The sequence below is a fragment of the Uloborus diversus genome, chromosome 3 (assembly GCF_026930045.1).
Source record: "Uloborus diversus isolate 005 chromosome 3, Udiv.v.3.1, whole genome shotgun sequence".
Taxonomy (NCBI): Eukaryota; Metazoa; Arthropoda; class Arachnida; order Araneae; family Uloboridae; genus Uloborus; species Uloborus diversus.
The window spans coordinates 31,171,413-31,189,694 of record NC_072733.1 but is presented as its reverse complement, the minus strand read 5'-3'; the positions used below and the strand labels follow the sequence as shown (position 1 = coordinate 31,189,694).

At 34.1% G+C, this 18,282-nt stretch overlaps 1 protein-coding gene across 1 annotated transcript in view; it reads right to left on the bottom strand.

Annotated features, from left to right (window-relative positions):
• The window catches only part of LOC129218315 (A disintegrin and metalloproteinase with thrombospondin motifs 9-like), a 156,245-nt gene that overhangs the window by 61,452 nt on the left and 76,511 nt on the right, over positions 1-18,282 (bottom strand). The window contains 1 exon segment of the mRNA XM_054852551.1: positions 1,720-1,881. Coding sequence (XP_054708526.1) covers positions 1,720-1,881 — 162 coding nt within the window.

Sequence of the window (18,282 nt, the reverse complement as noted above, 5' to 3'; positions counted from 1 at the left end):
GCGTTCGACGTGGTGATTGTCTTCAATAAGCTCCTGGCTTTCCTTAAACATTTTGTGCCACTTAAAAACTCTTGTATGTCTTACGGCATTATCCCCATAAGCCTGTTAAATGAGCTCAAGGGTCTCAGATGCGTATTTCCTGATGATCTGCTCCATGCTGGAGCGATAACACCATACACTTCACACATCACAAAAATCTATCCCATCTCAATGCATGCCTGCAGGTAACTGAATTCGTCAAAATATTAGAAATTTTTATTATTTTTCTTGTCTTTCCAGGGCCCTGGGAATTGTATTAATTGTACAACGCAGTACAAAGGTAAACAAACTTTGCAGTTACCAGTTAATCTCATGGGGAAAAGATGTTTCATCGAAAGAAAACTGTTTCAAAGAATTTAACTGTGGCCAATAAATTTTTCTGGTGTTTTTTCAAAGATTTCCGTCGGATATTCCAACGAAAGTATGCAAATGGAATAGAATGTTAGTGAAGTGCTACTTAAGTGGTGGTCGTCCGTGCACCGATGTCTTCTACTGCTTCGATGTTCCCTCCATAATTCCTGGTTGTTCGGCTTGCTGCCCAGGCTTCTGATGCTTACATGGCTCGAGATGAATGGACAGCAATATCTGTTTGCCGGGCCGGCCAGCCTTCCATGTTCCTGGTAGTTGGTTTGAAGTAGTCAAGTTCTGAAATACTGGTGCCAAGATTGAATAAAGCTACAGCACTGTTCCTTCGATATGGACTTTGTGGGAGCACCAGTGGTATAATCTTTTTTCTTGTGTTAAGGTCTCTGCAATATTTTTTGTTTGATTAGGAATGGTCGTTTTTAGGATTCTACACAAACTTTTGAAGTTTTAAAATGTTTATTAACATGTTGTATTTTTTCGCATTAATAAATGTTAATGATTTACTTAAGCATGTTTCATAATTTCGCTCAACCAAGGTACATTTGTGAGGTCCAATAAAATTTAGTTAGTCTTTTCTAACAGAATTTTGATTCTTTCAATCCACCAAATTAGCCGCAGATTACAGTGCAAAATGAAATAAAATTTCACTAGATATGAATTTTAATCAATGTAGTGATTGCTGTCAATTTGGGGGAGGAGGCTTATATTTTAGTCTCAGAATTTTAGGAACATTGACTCATATGGTAAAATATTCCAATGAACAATCACAAAGCAATAAGACTAGTTGTCAAAATTTTACTCAAGCACACAAACATGAAACTGAATTTTTAAGAAATGAGAAAACCATTAAGAATAATAATTTTTATCTAAGGAGGTGGAATCTTGTAAAGTGGAAGCTTAGTCAAAAAAGTAATATCTCCCCAAACCTGAGAGAGTGTGCAAATTTGCAAAGATATTGATACTTTCAGCGATATTCGCCAAGAAAACATCAACTTTGGCACAATCAGGTGGAATTTTGGCCAAAAAGTGTTTTTGGAAGCAGGATGGCGTATGATTTTGCAATTGGTGGGGTTTGGCACAATAGGTGCAGCATTTGCACCACTGGAAATGGTGCCCAGTTTGTCATCTTTGGTGGGGCTGTATATTGGGTTGTGAATTTCTTTTGGAAAAACAATAATGTGCCTGAAACTTAATTTTACCTGAATTTAAACTTTTTTTCTGTTCCTGCCTGAATTGACATGATCACGAACCATGCCATAGAGGCATAGTTCAAATTACTTCAAATTTTTAAAACTTAAGAGAAAAGAAAGTTACCAATTCCCACTCCTCTGCAATCCAGTCATAACAGTCAGGAAAAGAACATGTTTCTTTAGAGACAGGCTCTTCATCAGTACAATAACGATGATCCACATATTTTCCATCATACTCACACCAAAATGGTCTCTGTTTAATGCCAATGCCACAAGTTACAGAGCACTAAATGAAATAAATGTGTAAAACATTAAAATAGTTTACATACAAAGGTTTAAAGGGATAAATTATAGGGAACATAATAGGAACCTAGATATTGACAAAACCCTTCTTTTGTGCTGCTTTGCGCCTTCTAATTTGTATACTAGGTGTTTGCTTTGTTTCTATGCTGTTCTTTTAATTTTCGGGTTTCGTCGATTCCACGATGTACTTGTCTTGCTGCTATAAATTGTCTTACCGCACCTTCTTTCTTTATTATGGGCTTATGTACAAATAATCGTTGTAAAATTTGATCTTTGGCTGACACTGAAGCTAGTGTTCATTTTGAGGGTAACTTTTGAAAGCAACATCATCTTGTTTATCTTATTAAATGTCTTTCCTGAAATCTATGTTATATTGGACAAACTAGGAATTCTCTAAATATTCGTATCAACAATCACAGACATGATATACTTTCGTTCAAAAACAAAGAAGACAAAGAACTTCAGCATTTTCAATTTCACAGTTGTGATAAAATTTCAATTTCAATTCTAGGTTTTGAACACTCTCTGGAAAAGAGACTTTCACTAGAATCTCATTTTATTCTGCAATTCAAATCTATTTCCCCTTATGGGTTAAATTCCTCCCTTGATAATAAATTATATACAGCATACCATAACTCATCTAAAAATCTTTGTATTTATTCATTGTTTAGATTTGGAAATAATACAAGTACTTCTCGTTTTAATAGAGGATCAGGAAAATCCCCTCCTCGTTTCTGCATTTTTTCGCCCTTTGAAATTCTTAATAAGCTTGAAAATTCTTTTTGTCATTCTTATGACACTGAATATGTTAGGAAATTTCTTTTTGGTCTTAAACATAAATTTCTAAAAAAAACTAAAAAATTTCCTTCCAAACTACCTTTTTAAAAATTCACACTTTGAATTTCTTTGTTATGATCTTCTGATCTACAAAGTTGGTTCTACACAACAACATCAAACTTACTACTGCACCTTTAGTTTTTTGCAAAAATCCTTCGACTATTTAAACTTTTCTAAACTACACAGTAAACTTTTGGATTTTTTTTCCCATCAAGGATCTACAAATTGTCTTCAGCTACAAATTCAATCCTCCTTTCTCGAAAAAAATTCTATACTATCAAGAAGTCGCAAAAAATTTTGATAAATATTTGAATTTTGATTGTAATTGTGCTAATTTCTCTAATTCCATCTTCTTCAACTCTGATTTTGGTCATATTCTGACCGGTGATTTGAATTTTTTACAAAACAAAAAACTCATTAAACTTTTTAGTTTGGGTACTAAATATCGGCCTAATTTTCGTATTAATTTCCTAAAAGCTTTTAATAAGCTTACATTTGAACTTGAATATTTTTTAAGAAAAATCTCCTATTGTTTTAATGTTCCACTTAATGCATTTCTTGAATATAGACACCACTTTTTAATTGAACTGAAATCACGTTTACGTGATATTGTTAACACCGATTCTTCATACTTCCATCTTTCTGCTGATGAAAATAATGCCATCAATGATTTTAAAAAAGCTTTTGTCTTTACAGTTGTTGATAAAGCCAGTTCTAATTACTCTATCTGCTGCAAAAAAATATATGCTAATATTTTGAAAAATGAACTAGAAAAAACCACCACTTATGTTTCCTCCAAACTTAATGAATCCTCCATCATCAAAAAATTTGCTGCTGCTTACAAACTTTTTAAATTGCCACGTCCTGATTCTGTTAACTTACCTTACTTATATGCAATTCCAAAATTTCATAAAACACCTGTTGGATTTCGCTTTATTTGCTCTGCCACCAACACCATTGGAAAAAATCTGAGTGTAAAGCTTGAACAGTTTCTCAAAAAAATTCTTGAACAACTTAAACTTCAACAAATGAATTGGTTCTGGATTGTTAATAATAGTGTTGAAGTCATCAATTTACTTAATATGCTTGGACAACGCTTATGCAACGTGGACACAGTAGCACAGAGTGAATTTGTCTGAAGTCCGCTCAAAGATCTCAGTATTTTCACTCGTTTTGAAGAACTAAGGAAATGTAACCTTTGTACCAGTCTTTTCATAGAATCCAGTAGAGCAATTAGAGTCCGTCGGATGTAATAAGGCACAAGAGGTTTTGAAGATACTTCTGCGTTGATGTTGGTGTCACTTTCTACGGCAGCACTCACTATAATGAACTATATTTAGGTCGATATAGCTTCTGTATCAGAGAGCTGTGCAGATGGAAGTCACAAAAAAAATTCTTTTCGACGAGATTCACAGTTCAAAATTTGCAGTGGTGGGAAGTTTGCTTTTAAATCCAAGAGACTCACAACTCAACTTTGAAGACGTGGGTGACCTTCTCACTATTTTTCTGCCAGTGAGATTTTTTTTTTTTGAATCTCTGACTTTTGCCGCGGTAAGTCCACTACTCTCCAGTACTTTTTTTCTTATTTTACTAAAAATATCTAACATTGTAGAAAAAATCTAACATTGTAAACCATATGCAATTGGATGCTATTGTGAGAGTATTCGATTTTTTTTTTTTTTTGGAAAACTACTAACTTTGCAATTAATAAAAAAACAATGAAAAACATCTGTTGACTTTTTTTTTTTTTGGAAGGAAGATTTAATTAAACAAGTTAAGGAAAACCTGCCACGCGGAGGCGAAAACTGAACCCCTGGCCCTGGTGATCAATTCCTACCTACGATGAACAGATTATTGACAAAAATTGACCAAGACAACACCAAGTGGCCAGCTCGATGAAATCAAAATCCCTATCTGTCAATCCCTCACATGTTTACAATTCTGCCATACTTAAAATTAATGAGCATGCACATGTGCGAGGAAAAAAAACGTAATTACAATTTAAAAAAAAATGGATGAATGAATGAATGATAAACGTATCAACGAAAGGGCAAAATTTCTACCTCGGTCTTAGGTTATACCTTTGCGGATGATTTTCTAATACGTTTTTATCATGAGAATCACTTAACAAATTACTTGGCTGAACATCGCATGGTTTCTCTACCTGTGTGTCCTGAATAATGTTTTCATCTCCTGTCAAGTGTAAATAGCTAAACCTCTGAGTGTAAGGAATTAATCTATTGACATGGACCCTTAACACTTTTCTTGTATTCTCAACATGTCTAACCTTATAGTTAACATTTGTGTATCTCTCAATAACTCTGTATGGTCCCTCATATTTGGGTCTCAACTTAGCAGAAATATTTTTCTTTAAATTTGGGTTCTTTACAAAACAAAGCGACCCTACCTGATAATTGTAACATTCCTCTTTTCGACCTAGTCTGCTTCTATCTATATTTTTCTTCTCTTGCTCGTTCAAATTATGTATAATACTTTTGGAAAAATTTTATCCAATGACTCAATTAGGTGTGTTACATACTTTGACTGTGTGTCAAATTTTGGTGCGTTCCCCAGTGTATATGGGAGCCGAACATCCCTGCCATGTTCAAGAAAGAAGGGCGAAACCTGAGTGACTTCATGAACCGCGGAATTCATAGCTAACATAGTCTGAGGTAACTGAGTGTCCCATTCTTCACTGTCAGAAGACAAGGCTGGAAGGATATTTGCAAGGCTCTGGTTTGTCCTCTCGATTTTTCCGTTGACGTGAGCGGAATACGCAGAGATGTGTCTTTTCTTAATACCCTGAGTCTTACAAAAATCTGAGAATTCAGAACAATAAAAATATTTTGCGTTGTCGGCTATAAGAACACGCGGGCAACCTCTATGAACTATGTAATTTTCGAAAAATGTTTGCGAGATTGTGTGCGCTCTCAAATTTGATAGGGGAGCAAGGTGTATGTATTTAGAGAATGCGTCAATCATAGAAAGCACATACATATTACCTGCCCGAGTGGTCTTTAATGGACCGAAAACATCGATGTGACATTTCTCTCCGGGTGACTCACTCTGATCTACCTGTTGTAACGGCGCAGAAGGTATTTTAAACGCGTTTCTCCTAGACAAACAAGTAGTACATGATCTTACGAAATTTTTTGTATCTCTGTACATGAAGGGCCAAAAGAAATTCTCAGTTAACCTGTTGTAAGTCTTAAAAAATTTCAAATGACCTCCCACTTGAGAATGAACAGACTCGAGAACTTTGGCTTTGAGCGAGTGAGGTACACAGATTTGGTGTTTTGGATCCCTCCTTGGTGATCTATTGTTGCGTGGTGAGACGTGAATTAGGACATTGTCCTCATTAAATATATAATTGGGATATCTATCACTCTCATTCTTTTCTAGTGCATGGATAATTATGATTAATTTTGGATCTTCCTTTTGCATTTGTATTAGCTCGGTGTTATTTGGGAAAACGATGGTTACTGCGTTCACACATCTTGATAGGTGATCCGCGACCGCGTTAAATTTGGCTTTCACGTTTTCTATGGAATAATTAAACTCCTCTAATGCTAATTTCCACCTGAGAATTTTAGAGGAAGGATTTTTGTTTGAGAGAAATCCTTCCAGTGGCTTATGATCGGAAAACACTTTGAACCTCCTGCCAATTAGAAATGCCCGAAAGAAAGACAAAGCACAATCCCAGTAAGCAAAATATCTTGCCTCAGCATTGCATAAAGGTTGACATGCAAGAAAAATCATCTTGCATTAATGCTGCCTCAATATTGTTATGTTACTCCATTTATGCTGTCAGCAGGCTGCCACAATATTGACTGACAAGGTGTATGCAGCATAATATAAGGAAAATATCGTAATATTGCATACGTATTGATATGACAGGATAATATCAAGATGTTGTCATGACAGCATGAAATCAAGGTCTAGGCAAGATGATCTTGCTTTTGTAATCTTGCATACGTATTGATATGACAGGATAATATCAAGATGTTGTCATGACAGCATGAAATCAAGGTCTAGGCAAGATGATCTTGCTTTTGTAATATTGCATACGTATTAATATGACAGGAAAATGTCAGGATACATTGACATGACAGTATGAAATCAGCCCGTTTGCAAGGTGTTTTATCCATTTATTTATTTGTATTATTTTCACTTTAAACTCGAGAATTAAATTTCATTCTTTAATCATTTCTGTTATTCTTCAAAATAATTTTCTAGCCTAAGAATATTTTCTTAAAGCTGACATCTGATCGGAAATTCATATAAAGATATTAATAGTACTCGCAATTTAATTTAAAAAATGAAACTTTCTTCGTTTTGCGTAATACTTGACTTATTTTTTTAATTCATGCTTCTAATTGTACTATAAAGACATAAAATGCCTAGTTAGGAATAATTGCGGAAGGTTTTATAGCACATTTAATAGTAAAGATAGCAAAATAATAAATAAATAAATAAATACAATAAGGAACATTTTCAAATGGATGTCAGCATTGAAAGTATCCCATGGACAAAACATATGAATTTATCTTAAAGAATAACATAAATAACCATTGAATAAAATTAATCTTACTCGTAAGATTGAAGTGATAATACGAAATTCTGGGCTTCATGTCTTTTGTTTCGAAGTCTAGGGACGAAAGAAGTTATTTTCGGCCATTTCTAACATTGATCGCACATCGTCTGCGATATGACTTGTTTAGTACTATATTAATAAACAAATACAAATATCAGTCATTCATACGTTATTCCTAAAACAATACTATTCCACACTAATAACTAAGCAATCAACTTAACGAAGCCTAAAAAATGCAACGCCACGTGCAACTCCTCTGAACCGACTGAATCGATGTGCCAGCAATGCGAGGGACGCTGGGTAGAAAGAACTGTGCGCATGCGCAAGTATCAACGAAGGTCCACCTGTTCTATTGTGTACTAATTACCTTGACGGCGACAGCATGAAATCAATATCATCTTGACGGCGTCAACATGTATGCAATGTTGTTATTGTAAGGTAATATCAATATTGATATTTTAAGATGAATGCAATGTTGCATACGTGTTGTTATTGTAATATTGCTTTTTAATCTTTATGCAAGCTTTATGCAGTATGAAACACGTCAATATTGACGCCGTCAGTATGATATCAAGATCTGTCAAGGTTGATGCAAGAAATTTTGCTAGTAGGGAAATAGCAAAAAACTCTAAAACAGTTGCACTATACTTCGATTGAGATGGGTTTAACTTTTTGGAGTAGAAATATAATGGTTTTACTTCCCCATTTTGATACTTTTGTTCAAGAACTGCCCCAATACCCAAAGCAGAAGCGTCTGTGGTGATTTGCAACTGTGCATTTGGGTCTGGCAAAGCTAGCACGGGAGGGCTTAATATTGCTTGCTTAATATCCTCAAAAGCATCTTGAGCCGCTTTATCCCAAACAAAGGGAGTATCTTTTCTAAGTAAATTAGTAAGAGGTAAAGCCCTTTTTGCAAAATTCTTAATATATCTACGGTAAAAATTACAACATCCCAAAAATGACTTTACTGACCTCTGATCCTTAGGTGGTAAAAACTAATTTATAGTAACAGTTTTGTCTTTATTTATGTGCAAACCCTCGGGAGTTACAATAAATCCCAAAAATTTACAAGATTTAGTGAAAAATTGACATTTTGCTGGATTAAATTTTAGTCTAATTTTCTCAAATCGTTAAAGAACTTCCTCAAGGAGTTTTAAGTGATCTTCCTGAGTTTTTGAATACAAGAGAATATCATCTATGTAGACTAGTGCTCCTTTGTGTAGTAAATCTCCTAATACATTTGTGGCAATTTGTTGGAACGCTTTCGGAGCATTTCGGAGACCAAAACAAACGCGATTAAAGTCATACTTATTTCCGTCAGGAGTAGAAAAAGCTGTTTTGTGCCTATCTCTCCGGTCAATTGGAATTTGATTGAATGCAGTTTTTAAATCAAGAGAACTAAAATAATTAGATCCTGAAATTTCGTGCAAAATGTCGTCTAAAGTCGGAATTTCAAAGTCATGCGTTTCAGTAATTTCATTTAACTTTCTGAAATCAAAAACCATTCTCCATTTATTTGTTTGCCTAACAAAAAGAGCTGGGGCGTTATACAAAGTTTTTGATTTTGAAATTATGCCAGCTAATTCCAAATCTTGAATTTGTCTCCTAAATTCTTCCCTTAAATTGAATGGAATTTTGTAAATGGGACATTTGATGGGGTGATTATGATGTAGCTGAATCTTATGAGGTTCTGTTCGTGCTTCCTCTAACTCCATTGTCGTCCTAGCAAAAGCAGATTCATGATCTTTTGAAATACTGAAAATTTTTGATTTTAAATTTGCACTCAATCCGCTCATGTTGAAATCTTTTTCCGTCAATGGTTCAGGTAAATCCCTTGAAACTGGGATGTCTGAGGGGAGCTCCTCAAAATTGCTTACATAGCAAATGTTAGTGTGTTTATTTAGAAAAATGCCTGAATCAGTGGTGTTATTAACTCTGATTGCCACTTGTTTATTACTATGGTCAATCTTAATTTTATCACTGTCAAACGAGACACCTTTTAACTTGGAATTCTTCTTAATACTAGCACTAATGCAATTGTCTGTACAGATGGGCACTTCAACGTAAATAACTGAGTTCGAATGTGGCGGAATTAAAATTTTCTTATTAAGTTTTAATTTAATTTCCTTTCCCAAATCAATTATATTAACAACGGTGTTTCTCGATGTAATTGGTATCTTTGTGTTCATGATTTGCAAAGTGTTATCGTATAAGTTTAAATTTGCAGTTCTATATTGTAAAAAATCAAACCCTAGGATTCCTTGATAATTTTGGTTAAAGTCATGCTTAGTTATGTAAAAAATTTGCTCTAAAGGTAAATTTTGAACTTTCAAAACAACTTTAAAACAACCCTGGATTTCTAAATTCCCTCCATTAACAGTTCTGGCTGAAATATTATATTTGATCTCTTGCAAATCTTTTTTCTCTAATTTTTCAAAAATACTGGGTCCGAGTAAAGAAATTGAGGCACCCGTGTCCAAAAGACAATTGCATTTTACACCGTTAATTTCGACATCAATCGTCGGCAAACTGTAATTAGGGAATGGGTTTGAGGAGGGAGAAGGGTCGTCCCTGTAACTGCTAAAATTAATTAATGCCTTCTCCCCCTGAAGTTTAAATTTTCATTATTTCTCCCGCGATAATTATTACGATCTCGTGAATTGGATCTATTCCTTGTTTGCCTTTGTTGTCTCATATCTCTATCTTTGACATAACACTCAGATAGCTTGTGATTTGCGCCTCCACAATAATGACATCTGAAGTTAAACTGGCCTCGTCCCCTGTTGTGGGTAAACGAACCCCTACCTGTATGTGCGTTGGTTCTGTAGGAATTCCCCCTAAACTCTGGATTACTATTCCCTTGCTCCTGCACATTAACCGCGCTCGTTTGAGCTTTTAGTGTTTGCACTTCGGTGCTTAATTTTGCTAATTGACTGGTCAATTCACTGACAATTTCGTTTTGTACTCTGTGTACATCACTAATTTCTGTTTGTTTTACTGACGCCTCGTGAATTTTATTGTTTTCCTCCTCTTGTGAAGCGATTGATATTGCTTCATCTAACGTTTGCGGGTTCTTACTCAAAACAAATCGCTGAATGTCTGCTTTCAATCCCGCTAGAAACCTTGCTAAAAGCAAATTCTGGCTTACTTCTGGCATTAGTACCATATTCCCTGCGCTATAAACCTGGGCTCCAACTTTCCTAATTCTTAGACCGAAATCAAATGCGCTTTCTGTTGGCTTTTGGGAGCATGTTGCCAAATCATGTAATGCACCTGTAATTGAAATTTTTCTTTCAAACCGTTCTATTAGCAAATTCGCAACCGTGTTGAAATCATTTTCTCCCGCGACTGTCGAAATAAACAATTCAGCTGCCCCGGTGAGTTTAAGTTTCAGAATGGACAATTTCTCTTCGTCCGACCAATCGCTTAACTGTCCTACTTCATTTATTTTGCTCAAAAATTTCTTTACGTTAATAGTGTCGTCCCCGGAAAACTTTGGAACTAAATCTATTAATGCCATATTGGCTGTATTGTTTTGAACAATTATGTTCTGTGCTGCTCTGCCCCTACGATACATTATGACATTTAACCTAACACACAATTAATTATTAGTAAGCTTCAGTAAAATTGAGAAATTAAATAAAAATTCACACATCACTTAGCAAAGATTTTTCGTTACCCCAAAATGCACTTTATATGAAACATTTTGCGATTGCTTTACACAAACTAAATGCATTATAAAATAATAAATAAGTGAAAACAACCAAAAGCATGAGCAATTGATAGGAAAAAAAAAAACACTTAAATAAATAACTGTAGCGCAGAGTCAATTCAATGATCATTCAAAACAATGCATGAAGCAAAAATTTTCAAACTCTTCTGAATCGTAATTTTATGGAAATATCTCAAAAATAATTGCATATTAAAGTAAGCGTTCACAAAATTGTTACAAATCTAGATTCAAATAAAGCATATTTTGAAAACTCTCACAGATGCATCCAGATCGCGTTAGGCTTAGAACCGGCATGGTCAACGTTCGATACCAGCATAGAATCTTCTAAACTAACAATTTTTTTTTCTTTAAAAAAAAACGTATCGAACAACCACGGCGATTACTTTTCAAAATATTTTAGATTAAACGCCAGGAAAAAATGGTCACTGCACCAATGTGATGGAGGACTATCCGTGGGATTGCGTTGTGTAGATGTTAGCTCCTGCCATCACAGGTAAATTATCAGTTACGCTAAAGCTAAATCTGGCGAATAATCAATTTATCTTGTCACTAAATACAGTACACTGATTCTGGGAGGAGAGGGAGTGTGGACTTACCCAAAACTCAACGGAGGAATACCTTCAGCATCATTCTGCTGGAACTCCATGTTATCAGAGCAGCCTGTCACCAACGCACAAAACGCACTACTGCGAGACCTCCTGGCTCACACCCTCGACTCTCTCTCAAGGGGTCTGTGTAGGGGGCAAACCCCTGATCAGTTTGGTGTGCTTCCTTAGCTGCTGGCGCCATCTATCGAGGTTCTCGTAAAACTTACTTCAAATACGGATTTCTCCGCCACAATAGCAATGAGCATAGGCGGATTTAGGACTGAGTTCCTGGGGGGGCAGGATTTTTTTTTTTTTTTGGAGCAACATTTTTAATTCCCCCCCCCCATGTTTTTGTCTGTTTTCTGCGATGCGTAAGGCCATTCTTTACTTTTTATGTGTCGTTTTCAGTACTGTGTGTAATCATGCTGTCCTTTTTAATTTGACCTTAAAAGAGAGGGAGCTGGTATTAAGAGAGTAACGCAGTGCTCCCTTTTAAGTGGAATATAGAATATCTCCAGTTTTAGGGCCCCGGGGGTTACTCCCCCGGAGGAAATTATCTAAAATGGATATAAAATTCTGCATTTTGAAGTCTTATAAGGGTTAATTGGAAATAATAGGCAAATAATTTTTTTTAAAGATACTATACGCTTTAAAAGTGCTTTGTGATGCAAGTTAATACAGTGAAACCTGTGTAAGTTGACCACTTGCGGTGCAGTCCTTTGGTGGTCAACTTAGACAGGTGGTCAACTTATGGAGGGGGTAATGATTTTTTTTTTTTTTTTGTCATTTCTTGCACCATGTATTCATTTTTGATTGATTGACACTTACTCTTTCTGTTTAACTCACTTTCATTGTTTAGCATTACTTTGAAACAATATTTTAAAATGTTATTCAAATATTTTTAGAGATTATTTTCCCAGAATGACGTATAATGTGTCATGTAAATTTAAAATTTCAGTAAATAGATCAAAAAAAAATCTTATTGTTTATGAAAAGTTATTCATTTGATATTAATAGTTCCTAAAAATTCATCGCTTATCAAAAATTGCAAATTTTTCTCATATACATTTATAACTCTATGATGATCTACTTTTCAACAAAATAACTCCTTATTGAATTTGGCGCACTTACTAGACACTAGTTTTAGAAATTCCATATGTGTCAGCTAATTTTCTCTAGCTTTCTCCCTTTTCAATTAGTTTTAATATTTCATACTTTTTATCAATCTCAAGTTCAATAACTTTCTTTTTGAAGCCATTTTATGTAAAACTACAACACAAAGAGCAACAAGCTGGACTCTCATAGTTCAAAAAAGCAGTTGAGAATGAAAATGTCGTATCTCTTAATCCCTTGCACCAGAAATACTGCAATGCAAGTAACTTTACTCTTTAGCACAATTCCATTGTTGTCACAAAATTTTACAACTGGAAAAAAATACTTTGTACTTTTCTATTGACACATGTTTTCATAAAGAAAAACAAGTTTGGGGAATAAATGGGTTCTTAATAGTTTTCAAACTCAAAAGGAGGTTTAGTTATGCTACTGTTTCATTTAGTTAGTAAAACGCTGGTCTGGTATCAAAAATGTTCTTGGAAAGCTATAAAAAAAAATAATAAAATAAAACAATTTGCTAAGTAAAATTTTAAAAAATAAACCAAGTGGTCAACTTACAAAGGGTTTTTTACAATGCTCCAAACCAAATTTGGTGTTCATTAGTGGTCAAGATAGACAGGTGGTCAAGATAGAGAGGTGGTCAAGTTACAGAGGTTTTCCTTCATTATATAACATAGGACTAATTCCGTTCCTGACAAAAGCGGTCAACATAGACAGGTGGTCAACTTACAAAGGTGGTCAACTTTACAGGTTTTACTGTACTTTAAAAGAAATGGTGCACAGATTTAGAGAATAGGTATCAAGAGAGAGTAACATACTACCCATTTGAACAATTCTTAATTTATACACTTGATAAGAAATAAAATTGAAGCACACTTTGCTTAGGAGTTTCAAAGACTTGTCTAATTATTTTCAAGGTTTGGTTGGTTAGATTGGGTTTTTCATTCAAGAGCCCTTGTAGGCTATACTGCGCCAATTCTTTTCAGGGATTTTAGAACCTATCAATAATTTGCACTTTCCAGCCTCTGAAATTGAGTAGTAGATTATACACTTGTACAGTAGTGTTCAATCTTTGCAAGAAACGGCTATTTTAAGTTCAAAAGAAAAAATAAACTTTAATTTCCTATTCAAAAAAGAAAAAAATCATGATTTTTTTTTTTTTTTTTGTAAAATTTTGGAAGATAAGTTGTTACTATATAAACTCTTCCCAAAACTGGGGAGCATTGTCCCCTTTGCCCCCCCCCCTTATAAATCCACCCATGCTCTTCTGAACTATTCAAAAATGAAAAAATGATTTTTTTTTTAATTTTTGGAAGATGTGTTGTTACTACATAAAGTCCTCCCAAAACTGGGGGGGGGGCATTGCCCCCCTCTGACCCCCCATAAATCCGCCCATGGCAATGGGAGCTAATTTTAGCTCTACATTAGCCAACCTTTTTCTTTTATATTACGAACGAAAATATTTAATTGACAATCCTTCCTCTACACCTCTTTGTTGCAGATACATTGATGACCTTTTGTGTATAAATTTTCCTAATTTTTCTGAACTCAGCAAAACTATTTATCATAGTTCATTAACGCTCAAAAAGACCAGTTCGAATCAAAATAGCTTTAATTTCTTGGATATCAACATACAAATTGACTCAAATTGTTCCACTACAATCTATGATAAAAGACGTGAATTCAATTTCACAGTTAACAGTTTACAAGATTTTTCCTCCTGCCTAAGTAAAAAGGTTTTTATTGGCATTATTGTTTCGCAAGCTATCAGAATTAAAAGAATTTGCAATACCATTTCTGCATTTAAGCAAGAAATTTCAGTACTCAAAAACTTACTTTTTAATAATAACTTCCCTAAAAATCTAGTTGAAAACATCTGCTTAAGTATAGCCTTCGATGAACATTTCGCTTCCTTTGAAACTGTTTAACTGTGTAAATGTATGATACAACCGTGACAAACCATTTTTTTTATAAATCACCATGGTGGATGATTTTACACGTGCGAAACAGGCGACTCGGTATGTCTATGGACTGATTTCGGGATATGTTTTTATGTTTTTAATGTTTTGTTGACAAATGGATTGGTTTTTTATCAGGCTGAACAATGGATTGGATTTGTTTACGCGGATTTCAAGGTAAGACAATTTTGTTATTGGCAGGTACTGTCCCGTGGAAGGCTAATTATCGGAACTTGTTTTCCTAATTAGTCGAGGCGAAACCCCCTGCTTTTAGTTTTAGGTTTGAGCTCTAGTTTATTGTTTTTAGCTTAGCAAGTGGTGCATTTGCCCATTGTTACTCTATATTACATGTACTGGAGCTTAAACATTCTCTTCTAGTTTATAGTTAAAATTTTGGTCTTTTGACCATAATTAATGAATCCTCCACGGCTGATGAGCTCTGGATTCACTCTTTTTCTATTCCTACTTAATAGCTGTTTGCATTTTTCCTTTTTATCATCATTTGTTATTTATAATTTGTTTAATATTTGTAATTCTGTTTGCTTAATTTTATATATATATATATATATTAGGGTGGTCCTTATTTATATGGGGGAAAAAAATTTTGGAATTCAACAAGTGACGCCCCCTAGTTTTGTGACACTATAATAAAAAGTAATGTGTGCAAAATTTGAACTCGATCGGTCAATAATAACACGTGCCCCTAGGCCGTTGAACTTTAACACTTTTGATAATTTTCCCACAAATCTTCGAAATTTTACTTCAGACTCAGTACATCGTTTCTCCTAGGTTTGCAAAATGTTTTTACAGTGAGGTAGCACTAAAATTAATCTTTATAATTAATTTATATCATCTAAAGATTTTACGTTGAATAAGAATGAAATAAGGCTTTAGAAACTTTCCTTAATCGTACGTCTTTCTCAACGTATCTCGACAGTGTGTATTTTTTTCCGATAGTTTAAACGGTCTGTAAAATAAATTGTTTTTGTGACTCATATTCGGTAAATTAGTTGCAAAATTCGTCGATTAATTGTGCTCCTCTTTCAGTTGTATCATTCACAATTTTCAATATTTTAACGATCTTTCTTCGCTTTAAAGAGTTTTCTTTATTTTGCCGTGAATCAGGATCAAATAGAAAAAAATCTTCTAGTATTTGTAACTTATCAAACAGTTTTATTGACTCGTAATTGATTCTATGAGGAGGAAGATCTTTACCAAGAAAGTATTCCAAATCATCTACAGTTATCTGAAATTTGTTAAACAGTCATCAGACACGTCTTCCATATCACAAGCATTTTTTGGACTAGTGTTTTCCTATCTTCAAAGTTAATTCCTTCATCCAATACGGATAAAGTTGCTAGTTTATCCCCTAAAACCATAAGTGATTTATAAATTTTCCTATCACTGTTTCTGCTGCATGTTTGTCGTCATTTTGTACGCTGCTAGTTTTTCAGACATATTATTCAAAGTAGCCTCGATTGGGTTGCTGCGAAAAACCATATCTTCATACAGCATTTAATTGTAAAACAGCTTTGTAGAACAGCATTGAAGGGCTTTGCTTTCTTTCCATGTAAGGTCAATTTAAATTGTTTCCTAAATATAAAAAATTTCGAAAAAAAATTCCTTTTGCCACCCATGTGGCTCAGGGATAAGCTTATCATAAATGCTTATCATTGAAATCGCGGTAATGATCGACTAACGAAGACTCGTTTTAATTTTTCTTATTTCTGTATTTAAAGGATCAGGAAAATCAGATCCGTTGATCGACAATTTTTGAGAATAGCAAAGCCTATTATACTCATTTCATGCATTAAAATATGCAAAAGACATGATTCTACCTAGAACTGAAAGAAAACAAAATTGCCTGAACACTGTAAACATCAATCGTTAGCAATAGATTCGCCATCCATCTACTAAAAGATCGGTAAGGTCACAGCCATTGAAAGATAATTTTTAACAATAACTAAGTTTGTCTTTCTTATTTAATGCATTGAAATACGCAGAAGACATTATTCTGCTTTTTAAAGAAGCACAACAAAATCGCTTTCGCTATGAACACCTATCTCTAGCAATGGAGATTGGCGCTTAACCGGAAATAAGACTCGCTACTTCCGGTCTACGTCAGTGGTTTGTTTGTTTATTTAGGATATTTGGTGAATATAGGCTGTAAATAAATGAACAACATCTTAATGCCTAATATGTCTAACAGTGATGAAAGGCGAGCAGATATCAATAGTTGTCAAGCTTTTTTGCATTGAGGTAGACCAACTATAGAAAACAAAAGTTCAACAGTTTAGGATAGATATCCATTTTGATTTCTAAATCTTGTGAATCGCAAGAATTTTTGATGATAATAAGGGACTATGTACTGAAGTAGAAGAAAATTAATTTAAAGTATAGATTTCTACATTGTTCTGATCTGGATATTTTTTTAAAATTTGTATTTTAGCTATGGAAAATACAGTATATTTTTATGTTAGGAGTAATCGAGGATTTTTTGAAATTTATATTTTAAAAATTAAAAATTGTATAAGCATTTATGTAAGTTTATAACTAAAGAACAGCAAATTAAAATATAATTGCAATTACTTATATTTATAGCATTGAAACCTTGCGACTCTATTTGCCACACCTATTACATACACAGGGAATTTTGTAAATCAACACCCTCAAAGCCTAGAGGAGGCAATTTGTTGCTGTCAAAGATCATTCATTGATGACCTAGGCCATTCATTAATTTTACGAATTTTCATCCCCGTAAAAGGTTTATTAATTAGTATGAAGCATGAATTATGATGATTTTTCTATAAAAATCAAGGTTTTATAATTATTTTTGCTTATGTTGTTCCAAGGAATTGAAAGATCATATGACTTGTATCAAGCAATCGCACAGATTAAATAGTGATTTGAGATAAATATCAGGCTTTGGGAAAATTGAGATCAATGAAAATTCTGGATTTGTTGCTTAATAAAGTACAAATAGTTAAGCTCTGCTGAAGTTTTATTTTAATTATAAAACGGTTTAAACCTTTATTTATTTTTCTCTATTTATTATTATTCCTTTTTTTACATAAAAGAATAGTTATAAATTCTCACTTAACAGGGCCGTCGCCAGGTACATTCGTTTGGGGGGGGGGGGGGGTGTTGAAACTGATTTTGCCGACTGACTCCTAACATTTTGCCGACTCGACAGATACATATGCACACACATTTTATGTGTGTGTGTGTGTATATATATATATATATATATATATATATATATATATAAATTCAGGGCCTCTGACCAGAATTCGTTACACATTGAAGTCTGGAACATGCAATTGTAGACAAGCTTCAGTAATGCTAAGGGGATGCATTAATTTCATAGACTGCTGTCCTCCAGAAAAATTCCAAAATTGGCGTACTAAAAACGTGACTTTATGCTTTGGTTTATAAGAAGCAAGAGGATCGCGGGTTCATTCTCATTATCTTTTTCGCTGGAATCAATTTTGGACTTTTTTCTAGAAAGGGTAGTTTCGAGAGTTCTTCCGTAAAAATGTCTAAAAACAAAGATTTTATGCCA